Raw genomic sequence first — 27,728 nt, 5'->3', positions numbered from 1 at the left:
TGTAGTCTGGTGAATGGGAGTGTGTCACAACTCTTTTCAGTCCTGCCACCCACAGGTCGGTGAGCCAGCCAGGAGGATGTTACAGCCCTTTTTGCTCCTGCCATTTGGCAGGTAGGTTCTTGTCCCACAACCAAGAAGAATGAGGTACATGGACACCAGAGAGTAAGGAAGGCAGAGAAGAATTTTATCAAGTGACAGAAAAGATCTTAACAAAAGGGGACCTGAAGTGGGTGGCCTTCTGTGTGAGAGGGGGCCTGGAAGTGGGTAGCTGCCTGTGTGACTGAGTCTGGGGTTTTTATGGCCTCAGAATGGGGGAGTGCTGATACCCCATTCAGCACAATGGGGGAGTGCTGAATGGTCCATGAGTGGATCTGATAAAAGCACCATTTGATTGGATTAAAGGCATCGAGGAAGTTCACACTCCAGTCATAGACTCTACCCAAAACTGCAGCTCAGTTTTCAGCCTTTAACTTGTCTGTGGTTTGAAGGTTGGGTTTCACCAGGGACCTGTCCCTGTCCACCTAGGTATTTGTCTGTCTACTGCCACTATCAATAATGCTGGTTTTAATGTTTATCATTTTGAATTACTTTAGACTAAAAAGGTAAAGATGAATCCCAACACCAAATAGAAAACTTTAAAAAAAAATTCAATCAAAATAAACCTAGACCTAAGAGCATAATAATTTTGAGGGAAGAGAAGATAAAATAAATGGGAGCAAAAAGGTAGGGTATGTCTTTTTTGCAGCCAGAGTAATTATTCATTTCTTGAAAAAAATCTTTTTATAAAAAGTCTCTGAGCTGAAATCTGTGTTGGATTATGCTCTGTTGTGTTTCTGTTAGGGATTGTGACATTTTATTCCTACAGCATTACTCTTGTATGCCTTCATAAGAGCTGTTTTATGTATAGATGGCATATTCCCTAGACTGCATACTTCTGTAGGTCCAGGGGTATGCTTTATGTTGATTCAGGGGTTAGCACATGCTATTTGTGTTGTAGATGCTTACTGGGTTTCTTACACTGAATTACTCTAAATATAAGAGTACCTGAGTGATAGCTAGACCAGATGGTATAGAGCAGAAGAATGACTATCAGTGGACACTGATATTGATTATAGGATTAAACTGTGGATTCTGCTGTCTTTAGATTAAATGCATGCATTTTACAGAGTTGACGTGTAGAATATTAGTTATGTAAGACAGTGCATTCACTGTAGAAACTGGAAGTGCAATACATGGGAAATATGATACAGCAGAGAGAAGGAACCTGAGCTGTGGAGTCAGACAGACTTGGGTTTGAACTTATAACTTAGTGATCTTGGTAAGGTTATCATTTCTCTCTTGTAAAATAACTCCAGCTACTGTATGAGGTTTAAATAATTACTGAGGTTGTGACATTTCAATGTTAGACACTTAGCACAGTGGGGGATAGTTGAGGTCTCTCTAAAACACTAGTCTTGCATTATTAAGTATTATCCTGCATTTTTTCACTGGCAAGCTCAAACATCTAAAAGTATAGACAAATGACTCATTTTCAGTTTTAAAAGCTAACCATTTTTATTAAAAATACAGATTAAAATTGCCTTTTTGTAGTATAATGCCAGGGAGAGCAACTGGTTTATTAACTGACTACCAATCATTCTAAAATGATCTAACACCAAAATCTGCTTCTATTTTAAGCAGCTCCAAAACATAAAACAAAGATGAGCATGCCTCCTGTTGCTTTTCTGATTTGTAACACTAGACACTTACTCACCAGTTGTATTTGATTTATGCTGCCTCACATCTTTAAATTGGCTGGAAAGTCATTTTGTACCATGTAATACATAGTACTTTCAACTTTAGCTACTCATGAGGAGTCTTGACTTAATACTGGAACTTTATTTCCTATCATTTAAAGGTCATTGGTCATCTTACATTATAAAAATAAAAAAGATTGACTCAGTTTTTTAAGCATGTAAATACATGCTTGTTTGATGGCTCTCAAATTGTTTATTATATGCTGCTACTCCTGTTAGACATTGTGCCTTCATATTGCTCTGGCCTGCCCATGTATTTACTACAGATTGTAGAGGGTAAATTCAAGTTTAGGCCCAAATGCTATTTGACAGAGGCCAAATGATGAAAAATCTGAGAAAGACATTTTAGGAGGAAAAGGCTGTAGCCTATTTGTGTTTGGAGGGAGGGATTAATAATGAAAGAGAAGTTGAAGATGTAAAAGAGAAAGGAAAAACGAAAGAAAGAAACTTAAAACAAATTTGGAAAGGATATATAGTTTGCTTATATAGTCTTGGACCCTTCTTTATTGTATATTATATTAAAACCTTTAAAATATTAAGGCATGTTTTTGGGTTACTCTTGTGACTAGATTTGTACTTTATAAAGATGTGTGGAGGGTACATCATGGAGAGAACAAATTTGAATTAAGGAGATGAGTTAAGAAACTGTTTAAGAACCCCTCCTCCCACTCCATGGGAAATAGACTTGAATATTATATAGTGGGAATGAAGAGGAAAGACCAAAATCATGAGTTATTTAGGAGATAGAATCCTTATGATTTGGGAACTGATATTGTGGTATGAAGGTGAGAGTGTGATATGGAATGATTATTGGCTTTCTGACTTTGTGACTAAAAAGATTGTGGAGTTGTTAAACCAAGAGGAAGGAAATGATTCATGGAGAAGATAACAATCTATATTTTTGGCACATTGATTTGATTTTATCTGTGGGACATTAAACTGGAGATTTCTGAGTGGCATGAGTACGTATATCTAACACTCAGGCAAGAGATCTAAGCTTGCAGGGTAGTTGAAATTACTGTTTAAATCACTAGGAAGAATAGTTTTAATGAGAAGAGAGTAGTACTGAGAATAGAATGTTGAGGAGTATAGACATTGAAGGGGGTAGGTGAAGAAAAAAGAGTATTAGAAGAAAGACTAAGAAAAGCAGTTAAAGAGATAGAAACAAAACTGAGAGAGTAGCATTAAACCAGAGGGAAGTAAGCATTTCAAGAAGTAAGTTGTTAATGTCAGAAATCACAGAGAGATTAAGTTCCATACTTAATATCAGCAACAGTATAGTTTACACTGAACTATAGTATAATATTGAAAACGTACATTTTATGGGTGGATAAAGGCTGGTTCATAATATTCTCTTTCATTATGAGGATAGAAGTTTGGGAGCTACAACTTAAAGGTATTCTAATTTTAAAGATAGTGCCTTAAGGCTATCTAGTCAGGCATTAGTTGATATCACAAAAATAGAAACTCCATATTAATATAAAAATAGGAAGCCATACAGAGGCTTATGTGGACATATTTGTATTTAAATATGTTTATACTTCTTTAAAATTAATTGTATTTGTCTTTTTATTTTGAAGAGTTCGTGTCTCTTGGCAGTATCAATTGGCTGGGAAGGAGGTGTTTATGTACAAACCTGTGGTCACACATTACATATAGATTGTCATAAATCTTACATGGAATCATTACGGGTAAGTTGATTGCAAAAATTTTTTTAAAGGTGTATGTATCTTTCCAGGTGTTAAATATTTTTTATAGTATGTACATCTCAATTCCAGCTCATCTTTTTAGGTGATTTGATCACCATATAAAACTATCCAGTCTCACAGTTCTTCTTTAACACAGGCCTGTTCAACTTTAAGGATTTTCATTTTTTAATTTCATTTTAGCAACTGGCCAGACGCAGTGGCTCATGCCTGTAATCCCAGCACTTTGGGAGGCCGAGATGGGCAGATCACTTGAGGTCAGGAGTTTGAGATCAGCCTGGCCAATGTGACCCCCTGGCCAACCTGTCAAAATCCCGTCTCTACTAAAAGTACATTAAGTAGGCAAGCGTAGTGGCGTGCACCTGTAATCCCAACTACTTGAGAGGCTGAGCAGGAGAATCACTTGAATCCGTGAGGCAGAGGTTGCAGGGAACTGAGATTGCACCATTACACTCCAGCCTGGGCAACAGAGCAAGACTGTCTCAAAAAAAAAAAAAAAAGAAAAAATTTTTTTTCACTTTAGCAACTGACTTCCATAGCTGCAGTTTAGACTTTGCTACTCTCTCTGAAATATTAAGCTTTAATATCCTACCTTATCATCTTATTATATGATTATCACATAAGTTCTCTTATCTTCACTCTCATTATTGTGATTTGCCTCTGACATCAAGATCTATAGTCCCTTAATCCTTTGAATTTTTTCCTAGTGTATTAGCTTTTTGCTAGCCTCACTTTCTTGTTCTATACCCATTCTGTTCTTGTCAATGTCATTTAAGTGACCTCCTTTGATTTTAGACCCAGGCAGCTATCCCTGCTAGAAAAGTCATAAAATGGCAGGGCGCAATGTCGCACACCTGTAATCCCAGCACTTTGGGAGGCTGAGGTGGGTGGATCACAAGGTCAAGAGATCAAAACCATCCTGGCCAACATGGTGAAACCCTGTCTCTACTAAAAATATAAAAATTAGCTGGGTGTGGCGGCACGTGCCTGTAATCCCAGCTACTTGGGAGGCCAAGGCAGGAGAATCACTTGAACCTGGGGAGTGAAGATTGCAGTGAGCTGAGATTGCACTGCTGCACTCAAGCCTGTGACAGAGTGAGACTCCATCTCAAAAAAAAAAAAAAAAAGAAAGAAAGAAAGAAAAGTTGTAAAACTAGGTGAACAGCTATTATCACAAACTTGTGGCTTCCTGTAACAGTGGCTTAGACTAGGGTTGTCGGCTGGGCTATAAATAGTACCTATTAATTCATTTACCTGTCTTTGATCAGTTCCCTCTTCTGTTTTCCTCAGGAGCTGTTTCAGATTTTTGCCTCCCCTATCCCGGACTCTTCCTGTAAACCCCAAGATTCATTTCCTTTTAACAAAATCTGTCTCTTCCTTTGTCGTTAAGAAAACAGTGTTTGTTGTCATATTCCCTTAGATTCCTGTCTTGCTTTTCTATTCCCTGATAAATGATTCCAACATCCCCACCAATCTTTTCTTTGCTACTCTTTGAGGTAGCACTGCAGTCCTTATTCTGTACAGAAATAACTTTTCTGCCTGTTCTCTGGTAGTCCTCTCTCCCCAGCACCTCAGGGGCCTTGATTCAACAGTAGATAACCTCTTTTCCTTCTGTATTTTCAGTTTTTCTGCCTCTTCTGTCCCTTCTCAGCTCATCAGGAGCTGAGTTCAAACCTCTCCCATTCAGAATCCTTCCCTAGACCTTACATTTTCTTATTTTCCTATAGCTGAAGACTTCTCTTTCTCCTTCAGACCAACCTTTTTTTTTTTTTTTTGAGATAGGGTCTCACTCTGTTGCCCAGGATAGATGGCCATGGCCCAATCATAGCTCACTGAAGCCTCATACTCCTGAGTTCAAGCAGCGCAATTTCTTAAAAGCAGCTTCTTAAGTACAGGTCTACTGTATTCCCATGTTCCTAACTCAGAAGCAGTAGATATCTGTTTTTTCCTTCCTATTCCTCACCTCTCACTTTCAGTCCCTTACAAAAATTCTATTGATTTTTGCCTTCTAAATCTCACTTGACTGTATTATACCTTTATTAACCCCACTGCTACTTTTTTGGGTATGCCTTCCTCGCTCATCTTGATTATAGGAATTTATTTCTTGTTGATTTCCTTATTCCAGATATAATTTATTTACTACATTAATCTTTCTAAAATTTAAATCAACAATATGTGTTGTTGGCTTAAAATCTCTTGCTGTCTTCCTCCTGATAGGATAAAGTTCACTATTCTCTGAATGGCCTGCAGGTACTCCAGGATCTGGGCTTGTCTGTGACTTTAGTGTTATCTTCCATCAATTCAACATCAGTAGGCTAATTAATAGTTCCTTAAGTACATTATGCATTTTTTCATATCCCTGTATTCAACTATTCATTCAACAAATATTTCTTCAGTCTATACAGTGTTCCAGATACTATGATAGTCATTGTGGATACAGTGGTACATAGGGCACAGTTCCTTCCCTCAATGAGTTTACTATGTATTACATAAGAGAGACAAATAAACAGTTACAGTATGCATGCTACATGTTAGGTATACGCAGAGTCTTACTGGAACATCTTACAGAACATTTTGATGAAGTAAGGTACTTAAGTGATGAGAGATGAGACAGAATAAGTAATTAAGGTTTACATTGTAAGGGGCCTTCTGGTCCATTTAAAGGATTTGGACTTTATATAGATTTCTTAGAGAAAGCCATTAAAGACTCTTAAGCAGAGATATAACATGTCCAGAAAAATCACTGTGACAGTTGTGTAGAAAGGGAATTGCAGAGAAGTAAGAAAGAATGTTGTGGGAGCTTAGAGTTAGTCATATCTATGAAGATGGAGAGGAGAGTATAGATTTGAAATATATTTAGAAGGCCAGTCTTCTGGAGCATGAGAGGGAAGAAGGAATCAAGGTGAGAGGTGATGATGACATTGAAAGATTTTGATTAGAAATAAAATCTCACATTAGACATTAGAAACGTTAGGTCATGTAGTGGTATGTTTGGGGGACTACTTAGAAGAGAGATTAGTAAAGGGGATAGAAAGGAGAAAGTAGATGGAAGGACTGGTGGGATTAATTCTGTATTTGTGATGGGAGAAGGGAGGATGCTGAAGGAGTTGCAGTGAGTCTCGTCTCTGAGATACGAGGTATAACCTTACACTCTTAGAGTAAAAGGGGTGGGGGTGGGGAAGATGAAGGACTTGACAAGTAAGGAGGTGGTTTAAAAAACCACTTTGGGGGCTAGGCGCGGTGGTTCACGCCTCTAATCCAAGCACTTTGGGAGGCCGAGGTGGGCAGATCACCTGAGGTCAGGAGTTTGAGACCAGCCTGGCCAACATGTCAAAACCCTGTCTCTACTAAAAATACAAAAATTAGCCAGGTGTGGTGGTGGGTGCCTGTAATCCCAGCTACTCAGGAGGCTGAGGCAGGAGAATCGCTTGAACCTGGGAGGCAGAGGTTGCAGTGAGCTGAGATTGTGCCATTGCACTTCAGCCTGGGCAAGAGCGAAACTCCGTCTCAAAAAACAAGAAAAGAAGAAAAACCACTTTGGGATTGGGTGAGAGAGTGCTTCCTAGGATGTTGGAGAAAGAGTGTTAGGTAGTATTCAGGACAAAGTTGAGGTTGGAAACAGTTTGTATCGAGAAGGCATTTCATTTTCTCTGACAACACTCAGTTTGAGTGCAGAATTGGAGAAGGCATACACTGGATTAATTTAGCATGAAGGCTTCGTTTGGTGTGAATGATGAAAAGACACATGGAGGGGGAGTGGGAAGTATTACCGTGAGTTCTTGAGGTGGTAGTCAATGGTGTGCAGATAGGATAGGAAAAACCTGATGAACTGGGAGAAAAAGAAGGGAGTAAAGGGGGTAGAAGTTGGTAGTCAGAATATAAGATGTTTGAATTTGACATTTTCAGATCTACAGTAATTTTGAGTTATTACAGGACAAGGATGTTGTTGGTAACAGGTACTGAAGTAGAGTGGAAGTCAAAACTATTGGAGCTGATGAGGTTAAGGAGCTGAAGGACTAAGGTATAGGTTTGGTTGTCTACATACATATTGAAACTGCACAGGAAGATGCAGGACTTGGAGTGATGAGGAAAACGTATCAAGGTACCAAAGTCTTCAGTGGTTGCAGGCAGTAGGTGGCAGTGAAAAGGAGGAAAAGGATAGTATTGCTAAATGACATAAGCCACAAAGACAAGAGACTACTGGAGTGATCTGGGGCCAGCACCAGAGGGTGTTGAGATGTGAGAGATGTAGCGGGGTGAGTTGAGAGGGTTTCTGGGGGTGCTTCAGTAGAGAACCTATCTTCATTTACAGCAAAAAAGAGTATCTAACATTCTTTGGAATTGAGACTGTAAAGAAGCTTATCACAAAATGCTCTTCTGTGGCCAGGACCCTTGCTCCAACCTTTTAGCACACTCTTTTTTTGCCAGTTTTTAAAACTTAGCTCACAAGTCGTCTTCTCTGCGAAGGCCTCTCTGTTGTTGCATTTATCACACTATAACTTATCTGCCTGATTTTGGTTTTAAATTATGAGTACATTAAGAATAAAAAAATGTATCTTAACTCTTTATGCTATCACCATGCACAGCATTTATTACATAGTAGGGGCTTAGTAAGTGTTTGTAGAATTGGATTCAGGAAGATATCTTGTTACATTTTTAAGGACTTAAGAAGTTAATGTCAAAAAGTGAAAAAAGAATTCATAGTTCTCTTATTTAGTCAAAGTGCATGAGATGCGAGACACAGTTAAGTGAGCACTAACTCAGTTGTCCAGTCAGTTGTATCCAGCAGTTAGACACCTTAGAAGGCACTTTTTAAAAGGCTTATTTACTCTCAAAAGCTATTTGTCCCAGATCAAATAACATGAGCTTTGGGATAATCTTCCCAGTAGTCAGTTACAGATTATGAAAACGGGTGTGGAGCAAGAGGAGGGTGACCCACTTTAATGTGGCCTGTTTTTTGAATTATTCTTTATCTTAAATCCACATTTCAGATTGATTGTATCATCACTTGAATGTTTCATACTAAGAAGAGTAAGGTACTTAAACAGTGTATTGGTGAGGGCAAGTGTTATGTAATTGCTATGATGTAAGAAGTGATTTGGTGAACTTTAACAGTTAAATAAGGGATTTTGTTTATTTCTTTATGACATATATTAGAGATGTCTTTTTTTGTATGGCTCATTAATTTGCTATTAAATGGGTGGTATAATTTGTGTTTCCTGTAATTGTGTGTATCATACATCTGTATGTTTATTTCATCTTTTAGAATGACCAGGTTCTTCAGGGCTTCTCAGTGGACAAAGGAGAATTCACGTGTCCCCTCTGTAGGCAGTTTGCTAACAGTGTTCTTCCTTGTTATCCTGGAAGCAATGTGGAAAATAACCTTTGGCAACGCCCTAGCAACAAAAGCATACAAGATCTCATAAAGGAAGTGGAGGAGCTGCAGGGACGACCGGGAGCTTTCCCAGTAAGCATCAGTGTAAGGCATAAATATCTTGGTTAACTCAGCTCTGATTTTCAGCTTTCATTTTCATTCAATTTATAAATTACTTTGGACTTTTACATATTTAGTAGAAATTGCTTTTAGAGGTTTTTTTCCTCTTCTATTTATGCTTAAATAAAAGTAATAGAACAAGTTATTGTCAAAGACCATACCTCTCTTTAGTCTAAATTCTTAGTTTTAATATATATCTTCTATGTCAAGAACCTCTATAGGCTTAGATGTAGTTAGGCTCTTTTAAGATCTTGAAGTAGGTCAGGCGTGGTGACCCACATCTGTGATCCCAGGACTTTGGGAGGCTGAGGTGCACAGATAACTTAAGGTCAGGAGTTTGAGATCAGCCTGTCCAATGTGGCAAAACCCAATTTCTACTAAAAACACAAAAATTAGCCAGGCGTGGTGGCGTGCACTTGTAATCCTAGCAACCCAGGAGGCTGAAGCAGGAGAATTCCTTGAACCCGAGAGGCAGAGGTTGCAGTGAGCCAAGATCATGCCGCTGCACTTTAGCCTGGGCAACAGAGCAAGGCACCGTTTCAAAGAAAAAAGAAGGATTTAAAAGCTATCTATGTATATATATATATATATATATATGGAGAGAGAGAGAGAGAGAGAGAGAGACAGAGAGAGAGAGAACTTGTGTGTGTGTATAAAGCACAATTTAATCACGGAAACATATGCCCATTAGGCATATTAGGATTAAGAAATATTTATACAGACATGCACATGTATTTAATGTGCAAGTGTATTAGAGAGATAAAATATTGTGTGATTGAACTGTTCACCATAAACCAGACTACTGTGGGGAGTGGAGTGGAACTCATCTTTTATCCCATCTAGTAGGATTTATTTGGTTTAAATTCTTAAAATATTTCACCTTCATTATAGATTTATGATGTGATCTCTGAGCAAAGTGACAACTGTGTCTGGTTTATGTTGTAAATTTGTGAAAACTGTGAATATTTGACCTCTGAAACGGAAATGCATACTTTAAACTTAGATAGATTCATCTGGCAATTCCCTTTCTCAAGTGAAGACTAATTTTAGAATTTATGGTTTTTTTTCTTTTATAATTCAAATTGTTATGTGTTTAAAATATGCTTAAGCTTAAGGGACATTGATATTATTCTTTGAAAATGAACTTAAGTGAAAGTCAGGTTTTTTTATAGACATGGCAACTTTGTTCTAAAATATTATTTTAATACCACCCTCTCATTGGCTTAGAATAGTTTATATGGTTAATTCATAGCTGGATTACAGTGTTACCAGTCATAATGTAGAATTATAATAAAAGATCACTGTATAAGAGAGTATTTTTGGATTGGTTTTTTCTTTGTACACTAAATATATTTATAATAGATAATGTTCTATCTGTTTTGACTTTTTAATTTCCTAGTATGTTCATATAATAAATGTTCTAGTTTTAGGCCATTATTAAAGAAGATAAATATAAACTTTATATATATGTTTGCTTTTCTTTTTTTTATAGTCAGAAACAAACTTAAGTAAAGAAATGGAATCTGTAATGAAAGATATAAAAAATACTACTCAGAAGAAATATAGAGACTATAGCAAGACCCCGGGCTCACCAGACAATGATTTTCTCTTTATGTACTCTGTTGCTAGGTAGGTATATATAGTATATACTTTTTAGTTTACTTATTATTAATAGTTGATTAAGAAATATTTGTTTTATTTATTTAAAGGATACATATTTTTAATATCAGTTGAAATTATGGCTAGTTTTAGTGCTTCCTAGGATAACTATAAATGTGCAGCCTTTATTTCCTGAAGAGGTTTTATTTTAATGAAATATTTGCGTAAATGTTACTAAGCATTATAGTACATGAGGGAAAAGTATGTTACTAACATTTTGGGACAGATGTGTACCTCAAAGCATAATATATGAGACCTGTCAAAAAGTGATAGTACTGAGAACTAAAACATTGTAATATGTTAGACACTTCGATTTATGGAAAAATAAGAATAGTAAGAATTAGAACTTTGTTTTAATAGAAAACAAAAAGATCTAGTGATATCCTAGAAGATAGGAGTTTAGAAAAGTCAGATTAGAGAGAGGAAGCAAAGCATCAGGAGTGTTCTAAACTTCTATGTGTATTGAGTAGGGGGCTCAAGAAAGCTGTTAGAAGTAAATGTTTCTCATCTTTCAGATTAGGAAGGATTAGTCTAATTGTATTCAATACATAAGTAGTAGTTCTAAACAGGAATTTTGGAATACTTGAGTGAAAATGCAGAACTGTAAAAGAAGTAAATAGAGGAGAAACAGACACAGTTAAGAACTTGTAAATTCATTCTGCCAAAACTGACTGTACATCCTTTGATATCTCTGGAAGCATACTTTGTATTTTATCCAAGTAGCATTGTAGTAGATAAGATTTAGAGAGATAATATGACTTGAAGTCATACAGCAAGTTAGTGGCAGAGTAGGATCTCTTGAGTAAAGGTTTTGTGTTTTTTTCAATTGCGTCTTCCTTTTTCCTCTCCTATGTTTAGCTTTTTATAGGTTGTATTATGTATATAGTTAATTAAAGCTATTCTCTGTGGCCTGCTCCTGGAACAGAGGGTAACAAAAGAGTAAATGAACTATGCATAGCCTTTGGAACCCAGGAGAAATGGAACCAGACTTAGAAAAATGGTAGCAAGCAAATTCGAGCCCAAGATAAGGAACATTAGTTGGTCTGAGAATGCAAATACTAGACATGGGTTGATGTAAAAGGATCTAATGAATTGGAAAGTAACTTTGTATTCGGTATATTCCTAGACTCTGTTTATTTAGAATGTTTTCAGGGAAGGCATAACAATTAATTTAGTATTTTGTTTCTGGAGAGTTACCGGTTACTGCATTCTTGCAATAAAAGACACTTTATGTGAAAACTAAGCTGAATATAAGTTAACTTTGCCAGGGCGCCAAGGTTTTACAGAACTCCCTATGATATTATGATTATAACATTGTAGAAGATTGGGTCGAATATGGACCAACTCAGTTCTGCTATGTATATTTATACACATACACGCACACAGAACTACACACATTTATGTTGCTTATGTATTTGTGCTTTTAATTTTATTAGAGTTGACCTTTTAAGAAAATCTTTATTGAATGGGAATAATCTGTTCTTGGAATTTTCCTGTAGTATGATAAATCAAACTATTTGATTTAATTATAATTTGGTAGGCATTTTAGATCCTTATTTCTTGATTTAAGTTTATAAGTAACTTATAGAAAAAAGCTTGCAAACATAATGGGAGACCTTCTGGATCAAGACATTTTGGCTTCTCTCTTTTTTTTTTTTTTTTGAGAAGCAGGGACAGACGTCAAATGCTTTACTAAGATCTACGTAGGCAGAGAAACAGAGAAAATATGCCTCCCCAATCCTTTTCTGAAACTTAATGATAAACTCTAACGCATCAAAACAATAATTCTGAAAATGAGTGTATGTAACACATTAAAACTTTATTATCCTTTGCTTGGAATTCCCCAAAATATTGCAAAGCTCTTCCAGTGAAGTTCATTCCTTCTCTAAGTTTTACTTCATCATTTTAAAGAAAACAAAGGCTGGACATGGAAGTAAAACTTAGAGAAGGAATGCCATCTCACTGGAAGAGCTTTGCAATATTTTGGGGAATTCCAAGCAAAGGATAATAAAGTTTTATCCAAGCAATACAAGGCAGGAGGATTGCTTGAGCCCAGGAGTTCGAGACCAGACTGGACAACAGAGTAACACCCTATCGCTATGATAAATTAAAAAAAATTAGCTAGGTTTGTTGGCATACATCTGTAGTCCCAGCTACTTAAGAGGCTGAGATGGGAGGATTACTTGAGCTACAAGCGATGGTAGGATGAAGCTATAGTGAGCTGTGATTGAGCCACTGTACTTCAACTTGGGCAACAGAGCAAGACCCTGTCTCAAAAAATAAAAAATAAGAAAAATAAATTGATGCAGAAATTAACAACACGTATTGAAAGAAAAAAGTATGTTGTATTCTATTTAAATAGGTTGTAATTTTCTCAAAATAGGAAGCCAGGTCTTTAATTTTATGCCTAACATAAAACTTATTTCACAAATACTTAGGATTATAGGAACATTTATTCCTAAAAGGTAAAAGGTGAACATTAAAATATTAACAATATTTAAATATTTAAGTAAAATATTTAGCAATAAACTTACTTTGAATTAAGTTGTGAATTAAATGTCGTGAATTTTAAATGTATAATTCATTAGAACTTGCATATTTATTTGTACTTAGTAACTTACGTGGAATACAAGCCTGATTTCTTAGAGCTGAATTTCTCCCTGCTGAAGAAGTAATTTTGTTTGCTCTTCAGGGAGTTTAAATTTTGGATGTTTAGAAACAAAGTATTTCTGGTGAGTTTTAAAGCTTTTTTTTTTTTTTGGGTAAGACAGTACATATTTTTTGGTTTTTAATTTTATTTGCATGGTGAAGCCTTGGAGAATTTTCTGAGGGTATCAGAGAAGAAACTGTTGGAAAATCCATTCAAAATTAAAATAATTTAAAAATTAATCAAAATCACTACATTCAAGTTTTAATGTGTTTCCAAAATTTTCATTCTGTTGCAAATATCAGTCATCTAAACAGATAATGGAAAGCTAATTTTGGGTAAGAAAATTTTCCTTTTTTTTCAATACCAATTCATTATTTTGTTCTTGAAACAATGAATGACATCAATTTCAGTAATTGATTTTTCCAAGGATTTTTGGACTCAAGTTTCATATAGTCTAGAGGTATTGGTGAGTAGCAGGTGGTTTGTATAGAGAAAAATGGAAAGAAAATGAAACATAAGTAACTGCAATGTAGGTGGAGAGACATCTTTAAATTGTGGGTACTAAATATAGTGAATGTACCTTCATATATTAGTTGCATTATAAGTCCCTAAACTTTGTAAACAAATTATGTTCAAAATAAAAGTGATGCTTGCCAAATACCAAATTAAGAATTCTTTTAAAAAATAAAAAATTATTTCCTAAAACAATCCTTTTTTGGGTCTTGGCGGGGTGGTTACTACTGGGTTTAAGGGAATGGAAGAGTTAGGAAAAGAAAGAAAACTGCAAGGGCTAAAGAGAATCTTATAATTGGTTACATATCAAAAGAAAGAGTTCCCATTTATTTTTTTAAGCATCTTACTAGGTATCATTGGGGATTTAGAAGCTGTATATGAAATAGTCCCTGCTCTCCAGGAATTTACAGATGGAACTAGTATAACATCAATCTATATAACAGAATATAATTTGTTTTTAAAAATGTCATAAAAAGTACTATAGAGCTTCTAAAGGGAAGATGAAGAAATTGAAATACAAAGTATGTGTAAGCCCTTCTTTCCTGTCCCAGGAAAGCCTCCTGGAGAAGTTAAAACTTGAATTGCCTCTTGTATAATGTAGACTGTGGTATGGATGAAGATACTGTTTTTTTTTTTTTTTTTTTTTCCCCTGAGAAATTGAGTAACTTTCTCAACTACTAAGTGATACACTCAGGCCTTGAACCTGGATCTCTTTCCAGAAGCTTTACCCTTTTCACCAAACCAACATGTGTTTGAGAATGTGGGGTGTGTATGTGGGTACACACGTTTGCTTTTCAAATTATGCTCTAAAATAGAAGTTAGTGTGGAAGGGCGGTTGAGAGGACAGCAGACTTTGGTCATGCAAAAAGTAGCTGGAGCATCATTAGAGGGTTTTTAAATATGCCTGTCTAGGTGGCCACTATGGTAGGGTTTAAGCAGTTTTGTCATTCTTTCAAATATGGAGATTTTTTCCTTTTTCTTACAAACTAATTTGAATGTGTTTGTGTTAGAAAATATAGAAAAGAGTCTGCTTTTCTTTGACAGCAGAAAGCTTAGAAAAATTCCACTGCCAGCATATCTTTATTTTTGCATCATTCATTGAGGAGGGAAGAAACATAATATTGCTTTCTGATTTTCAACAGTTGAGGGAATATGGACATGGGACATATGACCCATTTGTTCTTTGGCATGTCTCAGAGGAGCAATTTTGACATAAATAGAAGTGAATATTTAGAGCCATATTGATTTTTAAAATCCTAGATATTGCTGAGTACAGTGGTGTGCACCTAGTACTAGCTACCTGGGAAGCTCAGGCAGGGGGATTGCTTGAGCTCAGGAGTTCAGATACACCCTGGGCAACAGAGCAAGACCTCATCTCTTAAATTTTTTTTTTAAGAAATTTAAAATTGTGGACATTATTATACAGTAATTCTTTGAATAGGTAGTTTTTGATTTTTAATTCAGAAGGAATATTGCATAGGAGATCTTCCAGTCATAATTTGGAATAATTAATTAGATTTTACTAGTTTTTTTCAAATATTCTTTAAAATGAAATTCCTAGAAACGTTTGTCATTCTTTATATTTGGGGATTGAGTAAACAGAATTGTTCTTATATCTATATTTTAATGAATATTTTTGCAAATTTGGTGAAATGTTGACATTCTGGTTTTTGACATTCATTTGTAAATATTGTTTGTTTTTTTGGTTAGCTCTCTTAAAAGTATATCTAGGAAATCTTAGTTTTTATAAGAGAATATAGCCATTAATTTTTTTCTACAGATTAGGCAACAGAAGATTTGTGAAAACAAAATGTATTGATCTCATTTATATTCCCTTGATGAAGGAACACATGCTGGTCTCCGCTCGCTTTCTGTCCACTAGTATGAAATCCTTGTCCCTGCTTCCTTGCTGGTAGGTTTTTAGAAGTTCAGTGAGCAATGCAAATCGCCTGAAGGGTGGAAAATTCCCTTGTCACACAGATGCCCTTATCAGCAGCAACCAGATGGAGCTCTGAGCTGGAACATTATCAGTGTTAAATTGCTTTTTCTCCCACCCTGAGTAGAGAGGATTAAAGCATTCCTTTAGAAATGGGTGGCAAATATACAGACTTCGGAATATTAATATTTTTAACAATTTGCATTTATAAGTAAATACATTATAAGATGAAAATAGCATCTTGAAACATTCTATGTGCAAAATACAACTAAACCAGTGCGAAAAGTTGTGTTTTAAGTAAAATAGGATAATAGTCTGCCATGCATTCACTTGCAAAGAGTAAGCTTGAAACTGCTTTTTTTCTTTTTTTGAGTGGGACAGTATGTTACCATTAGGATCAAATGCATATCTTGGATATAAACTAGTCTATTCAGTTCTGGTTGTAGAACATAAAGGTACGTCTAAGGGTATTAATACTGTTGAAGAAAAATACAATTTAAATTCTCAGAATTTTCATTTATTATTTTGGCATAATTAATTGGTTCTTTTACTGTTACTGTTTTTGAGTAAATCTTTAGATTCTGCATTAGTTTGATTTTTGAAATGTCAATTTATTAATTATTGCTATTTTGTAAGCCAATAATTGCAAAATACCTTGCAATTTAAGGTCTGTATGAACAGTATTGATGTTTAGCCATGTAAGTAGTTACACAGTGCATTTTAATGAAGCTAGTTTCAGAAGTCCACAAGAGAGACTGCTGTTAAATTATATGTGTTGTTTGTAGCCATTTCTATATTGGTGATTTTGTTTCTTAATGTTGATTTCCAGATACCATCTAACCTCCAGTGAATGATAACCATTTCTCTGGTAGAAAAATTGGTATGCCCTTGAGTTTTATGTGGCAGTAACCACCTACATAGTGGCTGACATTGGATTAAAATTCTTTCTTCATATTCATATGCAGGTTTATGAAATATGTTGCAGTTTTTTTTTTCTTAAGGCCTAGTTTTTATTATGTGCCAACAGTTAGGACTTTGCAACAATTACACCATGCTGTGTGCAGTATTTTGCAGGTGTAAATACGAACATATAAGTAAGGATGCATAAATTGTTCCCTTTTTATTTCTAAATAGCAGATAAAATACGATTATTACAGATACAACATAAAAACTGCTTTTGCAAATAATAAAGTTGAAGAACTTTATTATTTAGGTTGATTCAGACATACCAATAAAGCAAATTAAAAAGAATCTTCAGTTTAATGACTGAGATATATTCTAATGCTTTACTTACAGAACCAATTTGGAGCTTGAATTGATTCATCGAGGAGGCAATTTGTGTTCAGGTGGTGCAAGCACAGCTGGCAAAAGGTCTTGTTTAAGTAAGTATTAAATAGTGTTAAATTTAAAAAATAATTTTGTCATTTTTGGAAGTATTGGCAGGTAAAGTGACCTTTTGGTGTAGTTTCAAATTCTGTCTGTGTTATATATGATCTATTTATATAATGATATATACTTTAAGTGGTCAATCTTGTACTTAGAAGAATCATATGAATTTTTAGCTCTTTCTAGATTATGATTACCTAGCAGATAAATGTGATGCTAAGTGACGTGGTTTATACTATTTCAAAATTAAAGCACTGTATTATTCTCAGCTATAAAAAATTATTCTTAAACTTCAATTTTCTTAAAGAATTTTTACACTGAATTAAGAAAATATTTTTATAAAGACAATCTATATTGCCCACAGATTTCTATATTATTGCTATTAATGATATTTGTGCTGTATTTTAATGTGTATATTAAAATGTGTTAAAATTGGAGATGTTTGCTTTTATTTATGTATATACTTTATGTTATAAAATGAGCATAATTCTTTAATCTTATTTGTAAGGATATATTTGAGAGAAGTGTAATTTGTAATTTAAAGTAGGTTTTTCATGAGCATGGTTTTGATGCTATCGTTTTTAGTCATTGTTTAGAGAATTAATGTGACTACTAGGAATAATATTATTTAATGTCACCGTATAGCTGAGCATTGGCCTCAGATCATGGCAGTTGAAATATTACCTAATGTGATTAGTATAGGAAATGAAACTTGTTTAAAGCACATAATATATTCTTTTGAAAAATGAATATATTTTCTTAAATACTAAAAAATAGTAATTATTAAAATATCAATACATGTTGGTTTTTAAACAAACCATATATTATTTCAAAAACTGTTTATGTAATTTTGAATTGATTTCAAAGCAAAGGGATGACCAAAAGCACTTTAAAATTTCTGACATAAAAGCAAACGTATGTGAACTTTTAACTTGGTTATCTATTAAAGTCCTATAAGTTGCACTGTAATTTGATATTTTCTTTTGGATTGTCACTTTATTTCCAGAACTTAAGATTTTAGAAGGTTTTATTTTTGTTTGTTTGTTTTTACCAAGTATTAGTAAAAATTGATGCCTTTATGCATTCATCTAAACCCTACTTCTACTCAGTGCTTTACTAGTATGTTTCAAAGGAAGTTGTTGATACATAGGAGTTTTAGTTTCTAATCCATTTGAATTTATGTATAGTAATCATTTTAGTTATATAAATTATTTCTTGTTAATTTGTAATTAATTGATGTTTGGCATTGGGTGATAATATTCTAGAAACTGTTGTGTTGTAAAGTGTTTACTTTAGTAAAGGGTTTTCTGTTTTTAAAAATCTAGTTAATTTTTTTCCTCTGAGGCATTTAAATTTATCCAGAGTCTTATAAATAATGAATTTATCCAGATTCTTGAAAATAGTAATTTTCTAGTGGTAATCACTTCAATTACCAGAGTGAATTTTGTAGTTTAAAATGTTAAATTTATAGTTACTTCCAGACTTTTGCTTCTTTATTTTTCCCTTTAGTAAATAAGAAATTATACTGTGCCAGTATAGAAAAAGTCATGTTTATCCTAAATATAAGTTAATATTTTTCTTAGTTTTTGTATGATTTATTTTTCAATTGCTTGTTATTTATCCTAATATTAATAAAAGCAGCCTGTAAGTCATATATATAGAATATGTTGTATATATATAAAATCCCACTATCTTACAAGTGTATTAACTTAGTATTTGTTATTTATTCAAATAAAATTCAAACTTAAGTTGTACACCAGGACTTAAATTGATGATGATTCATGGAATCTCAGTGCAAATATGTCATCTTCCAGTGCAATGTCAGTGGTATTATTTTTTTTTAAATTTTGATCTTTTTGGGAAAAATCTACATGTATTCATATTTTCCTTTTCCCATTGATTGCTCTTCATTACTTTTTGAACATCTCATTTTTAATGTTTTTTTTCTTCCTTTATATCTTTGAGGAGAGTGAGTGAGGAAATGCTCCACTGATTAAGCAAATGATGAGGGAACCTTTTTCATCCTAAGAATACCACACTTTTGGAATACTGTTCTGTTACAACTTCTTGATGAAACTGAAGATTTGTCTAGTCAGGAAAACTTTTAATAAATTTTGTCTAGAAAGGATTGCATAATGCCTGGTATATAATTACAGACACACACACGCACACACATACGCGCGCGCGCGCACACACACACACACGCACGCACACACCCACACACATACTGGGGGAGAAGGGAAGAAGATTGTTCTTTCGCCAACAATGAAAGCAGAAAATATTAATGGCCAAATCCCTACTGAGAAATAAGATTGAAGTGAAACAATGCTACTCAACAACTACATCTTCAAACATTTTTAAATAGTTGAAGGTAGTTACCACTGTCAATCAGAATAAAAGGTCAGTCCTAAAAATATGTGTCTGGGAAATTTTCCATAGTAAAAAATTACCCAAATTAGCTCACATAACAGTATACTGTAGTATTTTAATAGCACCCTAATTTGTCATTTTAAAGTTTGTAAAGTGCTTTCACAAAAATTATTTAATCTTTAGAATGACCATGTGAAATAGGTGTTATCTCTTTTTCATAGAAAAGGAATCTGAAGTTCAAAGTGATTGCCTTGCCAAGTCACACAGCTGGAGAATGTCAGAGCTTGCACTTGAGTCCAGCTCTTCTGACTCTAAATTCAGTTATGTAAGACTCATCTCCTGCCCTTAAGTCTCCCAAAGGTTGCAGAACTTTTAAGACCTTTTACCCATTGGTTTAGTCAAAGACACTACTGTACAATGTTGCCTTAGAGCTTTCTAGGTCCCACTGTGCTAACTCTCCTGTTTATCTTGTCTGTTTTCTTTTGTTAGCCTTTCACTGTCAATCCTTTTTGTTTTTGTTTTTGTTTTGAGCCGCCTTTTCAGACATTTTTGCAAGTCCTGAGTCCTTCTGCCCTGGATACCAGTTAGTTCTCCTTAATTCCTTGCCAGTTTGCTTGCTGGTTCCCCTTGCTCTTGCTATGAGTCATGTTTGTTAGCTCTCACATATAGCACAGCTGTCGATTTCTGGGTCAGAGCTCTAGAACTCCTCCTTACATACCACGGAAGGTCAGGCATTTCTGACCTTGTATTCAGGAGATGATACTGGTTCTAGAGACTGGTACTCATCTGCTGGACTTGTATTCAGCAGATGAGACTTGTTCAAAATACATGTCCTCCAAAAGCTTTACTCATTCCAGCTGTGAATTTCTTAGAACTTACAGCTTTGGTGGACATGGCATTTGAACAAGACTTTGAAAGGTAAGTGAGGTTTAGAGTTTTTGTTACAAATTGGTATATATACTATGTATCACCAGCTTGGTTAGCAACATATGTAGGATAAAGCAGATGTAAAAATTAAAGGCATAACTTATTAAGAAAAGTATTTTATTAAGCTTACTGTATTTCTTCATTCAGGTGATTTGAAAATAAATATGACAGTATAAATTCTAGTGAAGTTCATATGCTTTCAACACATTTTTGGCATGATATTCTCAGTATATTTCTCAAGTAGAAACTGTTGAAACCATTGGCAATGCCATTTGATGAATTATTAATGTTAGAGCATAATAAAAAACATTCTTTTATCTGTATGTAAACATCTTTTCCTATCTTTGGGTCTGCCTGAGAATTTCTCTGCTTATTACTGTCATTTAACTAAGAAACCACAGTTCATATCTCAAATGGATTCCATGATTTTATAGAGAGATGAAAAATGAAACTTTAGTCAAGAGAGGTTAAGGCAAACTCTTGCCTTGACATTTTCATTTGGGAAGTTCCGACTTAATTTTATATAATCTATGATCTTATCAAGAAATTATGCATAGTCATTGCAGTAAATAGTTTCTACCAGAAATTGCTATCCATAGCAAGCAACCCAGCTTAGATCTGTGCAGGCAACTTAAAATAGTTCTACTTGATCAAAGAGTGAATTTTTAGTGAATTTAAAATTACAGAAAATTAGACCAGGTACGGTGGCTAGTTCCTGTTATCCTAGGATTTTGGAAAGCCAAGGTGGGGAGGATTGCTTGAGTCCAGAAGTTGTTAACAGCCAGGGCAACGTAGGGAGAATCTCATCTCTAAAAAGAAAAAAAAATTAGGTGGGTGTGGTGGCATGCACCTGTGGTTGCTGCTACTCAGGAGACTGAGGTGGGAGGATTGCTTAAGCCCAGATGGTGAAGGCTGCAGTAAGCCATGATTGTGCCATTGCATTATAGCCTGGGTGACAGAGCAAGATGCTGTCTCAAAAAAGAAAATTATAGAAAATTATTATTATTATTTTTTTTTTTTGAGACGGAGTTTCACTCTTGTTACCCAGGCTGGAGTGCAATGGCGCAATCTCGGCTCACCGCAACCTCCACCTCCTGGGTTCAGGCAATTCTCCTGCCTCAGTCTCCTGAGTAGCTGGGATTACAGGCATGTGCCACCATGCCCAGCTGATTTTTTGTATTTTTAGTAGAGACGGGGTTTCACCATGTTGACCAGGATGGTCTCGATCTCTTGACCTCGTGTTCCACCCGCCTCGGCCTCCCAAAGTGCTGGGATTACAGGCGTGAGCCACCGCGCCCGGCCTAGAAAATTATTTTGACATTAATTCCTCCCTGCAGTTATGTAGCATAAAGATGTTGTTAAACAAGGAATGCGTTTTTACAAAGTTACTCATTTCTTTTTGAGAGACAGGGTCTTTCTCTGTCTATCACTCAGGCTGGAGTGCAGTGGCACAATCATAATTCACAGCAGCCTTGAAGTCCTGGGCTCAAGCATTCCTCCCACCTCGGCCTCCCGAGTAGCTGGGACAGCAGACACACACCATCATGCCCAACTAATTTTTTAATATATTTCTTTGTTGAGATGGGGTCTCGCCATGTTGACCAGGCTGGTCTCAAGTTTTTGGCCTCAAGCAGACCTCTTGCCTTGGCCTCCCCAAGTGCTGGGATTATAGGCATGAACCACTATGCTGGCCTAAAATTACTCTTAAGTAGTCTGACCTTATTCTTTAACAGTTTTAATTTAAGTTCTGACATTGATAGCCTTTAAAGGCCTTTTTCAAATTTAAAAATGTCAATTTCTGCAAACAGATTGAATCACAATTTTGTTCTATTTTTTTGTTACAATAAAAAAGGAGGAAAATTTGACCATCAAATTATTATAATGATCAAAAGGTATAGGTTAATAGAAAAATGCATAAATAGTCTCCTGAGACTAGTTATTGATCAGATTTGATGGCTAAAAGCTGATTTTGTGGTATTTGGGTATGTTTCATGTTCTGAAGAGCAAGCTGGTATATATTTAGGGCCAACATGAAAGATGGATATATGGTGGAATAGACAACAGCAAACTAGGAGTCATGGGCATCTGCTTAGGCAAGACATTTTATGTTTTTGGCTTCAGTTTCCTCGTCTATAAAATTTGTGTGTTAGATAGGATGATCTATGTCCTGAAAGATATTCATGGTTAACCCTGTTATGCGCAAAGCTCAAATCTGGAGCTTTTCCCCCCTGTTAATTAACATAATTAACATTAAGCATAAAAGGCAAATAGATGGACTAGGAGTTATACTCTAGCAACTTTAGAATTAATACTTTATCTACAGTCATACACTATAGAATAAATCGAGGCTTGCAGTTTTGTTCTTTTGACCTATCTTGCAAATTCAGATGATTTTGGTATTGTCTATTTTATTTTGCTGTTCAAGCCGTGCATAAATTAAAAGTAGAGGCTGTCAATGAAATCATATGATAAATAGAATCTTTGCGCTAAAAGTTACTTAGGAAATCACCTAGTCTAAATGTTATCTAGCTCAGGCATCTCTTGTCTACTATTCCAATCTTTTGCTCTCTCTGCTTGAACACTTTCAGAGATAAGGAGTACTTGTTGGGATAGGTGAGGAGTTTGGTAAGGATGGTGATATTAAACGGCAGCATATTGTAAAGTAGAGAGTGAGATTCTGTTCCTCATAATATTCAATCAGAGGATTGTTATACGAATTCAGTTTTATAAGATATATTTCAGTTTCTGTAGTTTGTAAATCTCAACATTACTATTTCTCCTATTTCAACACTATAGTTGTCAAATTTGGGGGGTGTGGATAAGAAGAAGGAGCAAGATAACACTTAACTTTTAGCTCAATTTTTGTCTTAGTCTATAACTATATACTATAGACCAGGTGGCTTATATACAACAGAAATGTATTACTCACAGATCTGGAGGCTGGGAAGTCTAAGATCAAGGTTCCAGCAGATTTGGTGTCTGGTGAGGACCTGCTTGCTTCCTCATACATACTTGTCTTCTCACTGTAACCTCACATGGTGGAAGAGGCAAGAGATCTTTTTGGGATCTCTCTCTCTCTCTCTCTCTTTTTTTTTTTAAGAGCATTAATTCCATTCACAAGGGCTTCCTCATGATCTAATCGCTTTCCAAAGGCCCCACCTCCTTATGCTATCACCTTGGGATTAGGACTTCAATTTAGGAATTTTGGTGGGACATACACATTCAGTCCACTGCAGTTTTTTTTAAGGGACTTGACAAACATTCTTTTTACCTGTTCAGAGGTGAGATTAGGAGGACAGAAGGGGATTTATCTCCATGATAAAGTTTATCTGTTGAGAACAAAATATATTGTTAATTTGGAGAGGATTAGAATGTGGCATGAAAATTTAAGTTAGAGGGGTGGCTTTAACTTTTCTTTAAGGTCTTTCTGAAAGTCCCATGATTTTTGACTCAAGTAGCCAGGCCTTTCTGTATTTATAATTTGGGCATTCCAGGAACTAAGGACCATAGATAGTAATTTTCAGTATCAGGACATAGGGATTCTTCAGATCTTACTTGGCTTTGGGTAAGGCAACTCCTTTCTTCTGCAGTTAAATGGGAAAAACCCTACTCCCATTTAAAATGAGATGTTTAAATAAGACCTGGATTCATGGAATGTGCCTTTTTGGTAAGGAGGAAATTAGGAGTCCTAAGAACTGACCTCTCTCTTCCCCTTCCTAGGACTACCCATATGCAGAAGCACAATTATACCTCTCCCTGCCTGTTATCATCCCAAGCTGTGTTGTAAAGGGAAAAAGGGAGGATTTTAGTCACTTACACTTTACAGTAGAAGGTGAATAATTTGATGAAGCTAATAATAATACTTGTGGATACTTGAGGTAACCAGAGAATACTGGCATAGTGTGCCTGGGAGTGGAGGCATAGGAATTCTTGGAGGCAAGAGAGGAACACAGCATGGAAAGCGTGAAAGTACTAAAAATAGCCTTTTTCTTCACTGTCTTCCCTTCCTCATGTGGCAGAAAAACCTCTCCAAAGGAAGCAACACTTCCCCACTCTATTCCCAAACTCTCATATGTCCTTGTTGACTGGTGACAGCATAGCATATAGTACTGGAAAGAACACTGGGTTGGAGTTTGAAGATGTGGACTGTAGTCTATTTGTTAGCTGTTGGACTTCAGGAAACTAACCTAACTTTTTACCTTATTGTGGAAGTGAGGATGATGGTACTTACTTTGACTATCTGATGTATCCATCGTAGTTAATGTAATGATCAAATAGTGTTAGATATATGAACTAAAGTGTTTTAGATAATATACTTGTCTTTTAACCATTTAAAATCTTCCATAACTGCTACTTGATTCTCTGCCCTGGCTTGCCTGGAGTTCTTAGGAATGGGATAGGGAGACATGAGTCAGCTCCTGTCATCCATGGCATCAACCTTCTGTCTCTTGGGAACCAGACCTACAGATGTTCCCTTCTTCTTGGACCTGTTCCCAGACCTCATTTAAGGAGTTCTTTACCATCTCTTCATGGCTGCTTTCTTAGGGATGTACACAGGAATCAGTGGAAGCTGGCTTTGCTGTGAGAGGTGTATACTTATATCTGTTACATTCACCTTAGGATAAGTGGTCAGAACAATTTCCTCACTTTAATTATTCAGTTGCAGAGAAAGGGAGATCCCCCCCGCCCCAACCTCCCATAATATTTCAGAGAGTCATTTGGCTAGTTGAGATTTTTTTTTTTTTTTTTTTTAAAGGGACAGGGTCTTGCTTTGTTACCCATGCTGGCCCCAAACTCCTGGGCTCAAATAATTCTCCCACATCAGCCTTCTGAGTGGCTGGGACAACAGGTATGTGCCACCTTGCCTGGCTGAGATTTTTTTCATTGACAGTGATTTAATCATTGATGACCAGACTGATAAGACTGAAATCTTGAATACAGACCCAGTTAAGTTTACCTTAGGTGCATTTTAACAGTGGTACAATTTAAGATAGAACCAATTTATGAAAGTGTTTAGGATAACTCTTTAATATGTATTTATATCTTAATGATCAATATGAGTATAGTAAGAAATAACCTACAAGTTTTAGATTTCTTGCATGTTTAGAAATAACTGACAGACACACACAATTTCCAGGATAGTGCTGGAACATTTGTTTCAAAAGCATTTTTGAAAGATTTTAACATATGATAATGTTGGTTTTACTTTCTTTAAGTGGATATTCCTAAGACCATAAAAATTGGCATAATTGTGTGTTTGTGTGTGTTATACATACATGTGAAATTCAATTATATAATAAATTTGGAGTTATATTTTTATTTTACAGTTTTTGTTTTTGTTTTTGTTTTTTTTTGGTAAAATAGTCTTACCTTAATGTTGACAAAGGTAGAAAGATTTCTTAAACCTTACTTATTGGTTCTAGCTAGGAGTACTTATAATTAAATCTTAGATTTTCTTAAGGACAAACTGGTCTTTCAGTGTTGTTTTCTCAGTTTCAATAATGATGTGTCTATCTGTGATTAAGCACATTTTAATTCTTTAGACTTGTCACAGTTGTAAAGAATTTGATGAGGTATTGCAGAAAATAGAATTCTTTATCCCAGGTGAGTTGTCACATGGGAACCAGCATGGGAAGAAGATGGTAAGAGCAAGTAGGTCAAGCAGTGCTTTAGTAGTTAGAGTTGAGAGGTCAGTCTCTTTTGGGGAAGTGAAAGTAGGGCTGATTAATTGGCCTACTTCTTGGTAACTGAACCAATGTGTCATTGTGACAGAAAGGGAAGAGTAGAAAACCATCATGAATTTTATGCTTATATTTATGATTTTTTTCTTAGAATTATATAGTGTTCAGTCTATTTTTTTTTTATCCTATTATATGTTAAGCACTGGTGCTAGCCTAGGAAGTATGAGAATGTAAAGACAAAATTGTCTTCTTCAGGGGGATCTGACCATCTAATAGAAGAAAACATGAAAAATAATTACAAGACTATGTAAGAGATGTTGAAATAGAAATAGATAGCACAAGGTACAGAGAATGCATAAAGTAAGGGAATAATCTGATTTTTCTGTGATATCAGAGAAAACCTTACAGAGCAGCACATGAACTAGCTCTTGAAAGATGAATTGAGTTGGCCTGAAGGACAAAACAATGCTTTTCTAGGCTGAGGGAACAGCTTTCAAAGACATGAGACAACATGACACATTGGGGAATACTTGAAAGGAAGGAAAGTTAAGAAATAAACCTAAAAAATAAGATGGACTAGCTTATCAAGGGCTTTCTATTCCTGTTCCTTCAGTGGTTCACCAGTCAGTTATGAGATATTGTGAACAGATTTATTGATTAGAGAAGTTGGAAGGGGTGAAACAAAAGGCATACAGCTGAGTGACCATTCTGTTGAGCAATTTAGGTGAAAAACAGTACAGTGGCAGAGTGGACCAGAATGGGATGGATCATAAGAGGTAGAACCAGTAGGATTGGCAATTAAGGCCAAGGCTGTGGGAGAGGACTCCCAAGTGTTTCCTTGGATGTTTGCATGGGTAGTGGTGTCATTGACCCAAATAGGAATTATAAAAGGAAATTAACATTGGAGCTGGGCTGGGCTGTATAATCAGGTTAGTCTGGATATATTGATTTTGAGGTGCATGTTGAACATCTGAAGTACTAGAGAGCCTTGTAAATTGTTAACTTACAGGTAGAAGTGGGCTTGGGTAAAGTAGTATGTTCAGAATGAGAGGGAAAGAGGACTAAGAAAGGATGCTTTTTCCTTTTTTATGAGAAATGTGACCTTTTAGGGTTCATTAGCGGAGGAAGGGCACATAAAAGTAACTGACAAGAAACAGGAGGAAAGCCAGGAGAGAGTGGTACCAAAAATTAAGGAAAGAGGAGAGAAGAGAGTTAAGAATATATGTTAATATGTGTTTGTAGAGTGGTGGTTTTATGTGGCTACCTTATGTGTCCAATGTATAATAATCTCTAATTTCAGTTGTAAAGTTTATAAATATTAAATTGATTTCATATTCATAGCAGCCATGTATGTATCTGCCTGAAAGCCCAACTTACACATATACTATAGATTTATGCTATGACTGTAACTACTATTACTATATACTAGACCAGAAAGATGGTATTATATTTATTTTACAGACCATAAAACGAAGTTTAGGTAATTTGTGTAAGGACACATGTGTCCTTACAGACTTGGATTCAATCTAGGACTTCCAGGCCCCTCCTGAACAGTGGTGCATCTACATAGGTTGAAATCACAGCACACTTATAAATGAATTTAAAGGTAT

The 27,728-nt window shown here is 35.4% G+C and overlaps 1 protein-coding gene across 11 annotated transcripts in view; it reads left to right on the top strand.

The window, feature by feature from the left end:
- UBR3 (ubiquitin protein ligase E3 component n-recognin 3) overlaps positions 1-27,728 on the top strand; it is a 257,591-nt gene that overhangs the window by 171,209 nt on the left and 58,654 nt on the right. For 8 of the 11 annotated variants that reach the window (XM_032293027.1, XM_032293018.1, XM_032293016.1 and 5 more), the window contains 4 exons: positions 3,377-3,487; positions 8,769-8,981; positions 10,489-10,625; positions 17,051-17,136. In XM_032293027.1, coding sequence (XP_032148918.1) covers positions 3,377-3,487; positions 8,769-8,981; positions 10,489-10,625; positions 17,051-17,136 — 547 coding nt within the window. Of the gene's footprint in view, positions 1-3,376; positions 3,488-8,768; positions 8,982-10,488; positions 10,626-17,050; positions 17,137-19,731; positions 21,204-27,728 lie in introns of those variants that run through there. The other 3 variants (XM_032293021.1, XM_032293019.1, XM_032293025.1) reach the window with 2 other exon arrangements.

The sequence above is a fragment of the Sapajus apella genome, unplaced genomic scaffold, assembly GCF_009761245.1.
Source record: "Sapajus apella isolate SASKATOON/1434 unplaced genomic scaffold, GSC_monkey_1.0 scaffold28, whole genome shotgun sequence".
Classification (NCBI taxonomy): Eukaryota; Metazoa; Chordata; class Mammalia; order Primates; family Cebidae; genus Sapajus; species Sapajus apella.
The sequence above is the reverse complement of the archived record's forward strand: the minus strand, read 5'-3'. Positions and strand labels throughout refer to the sequence as shown.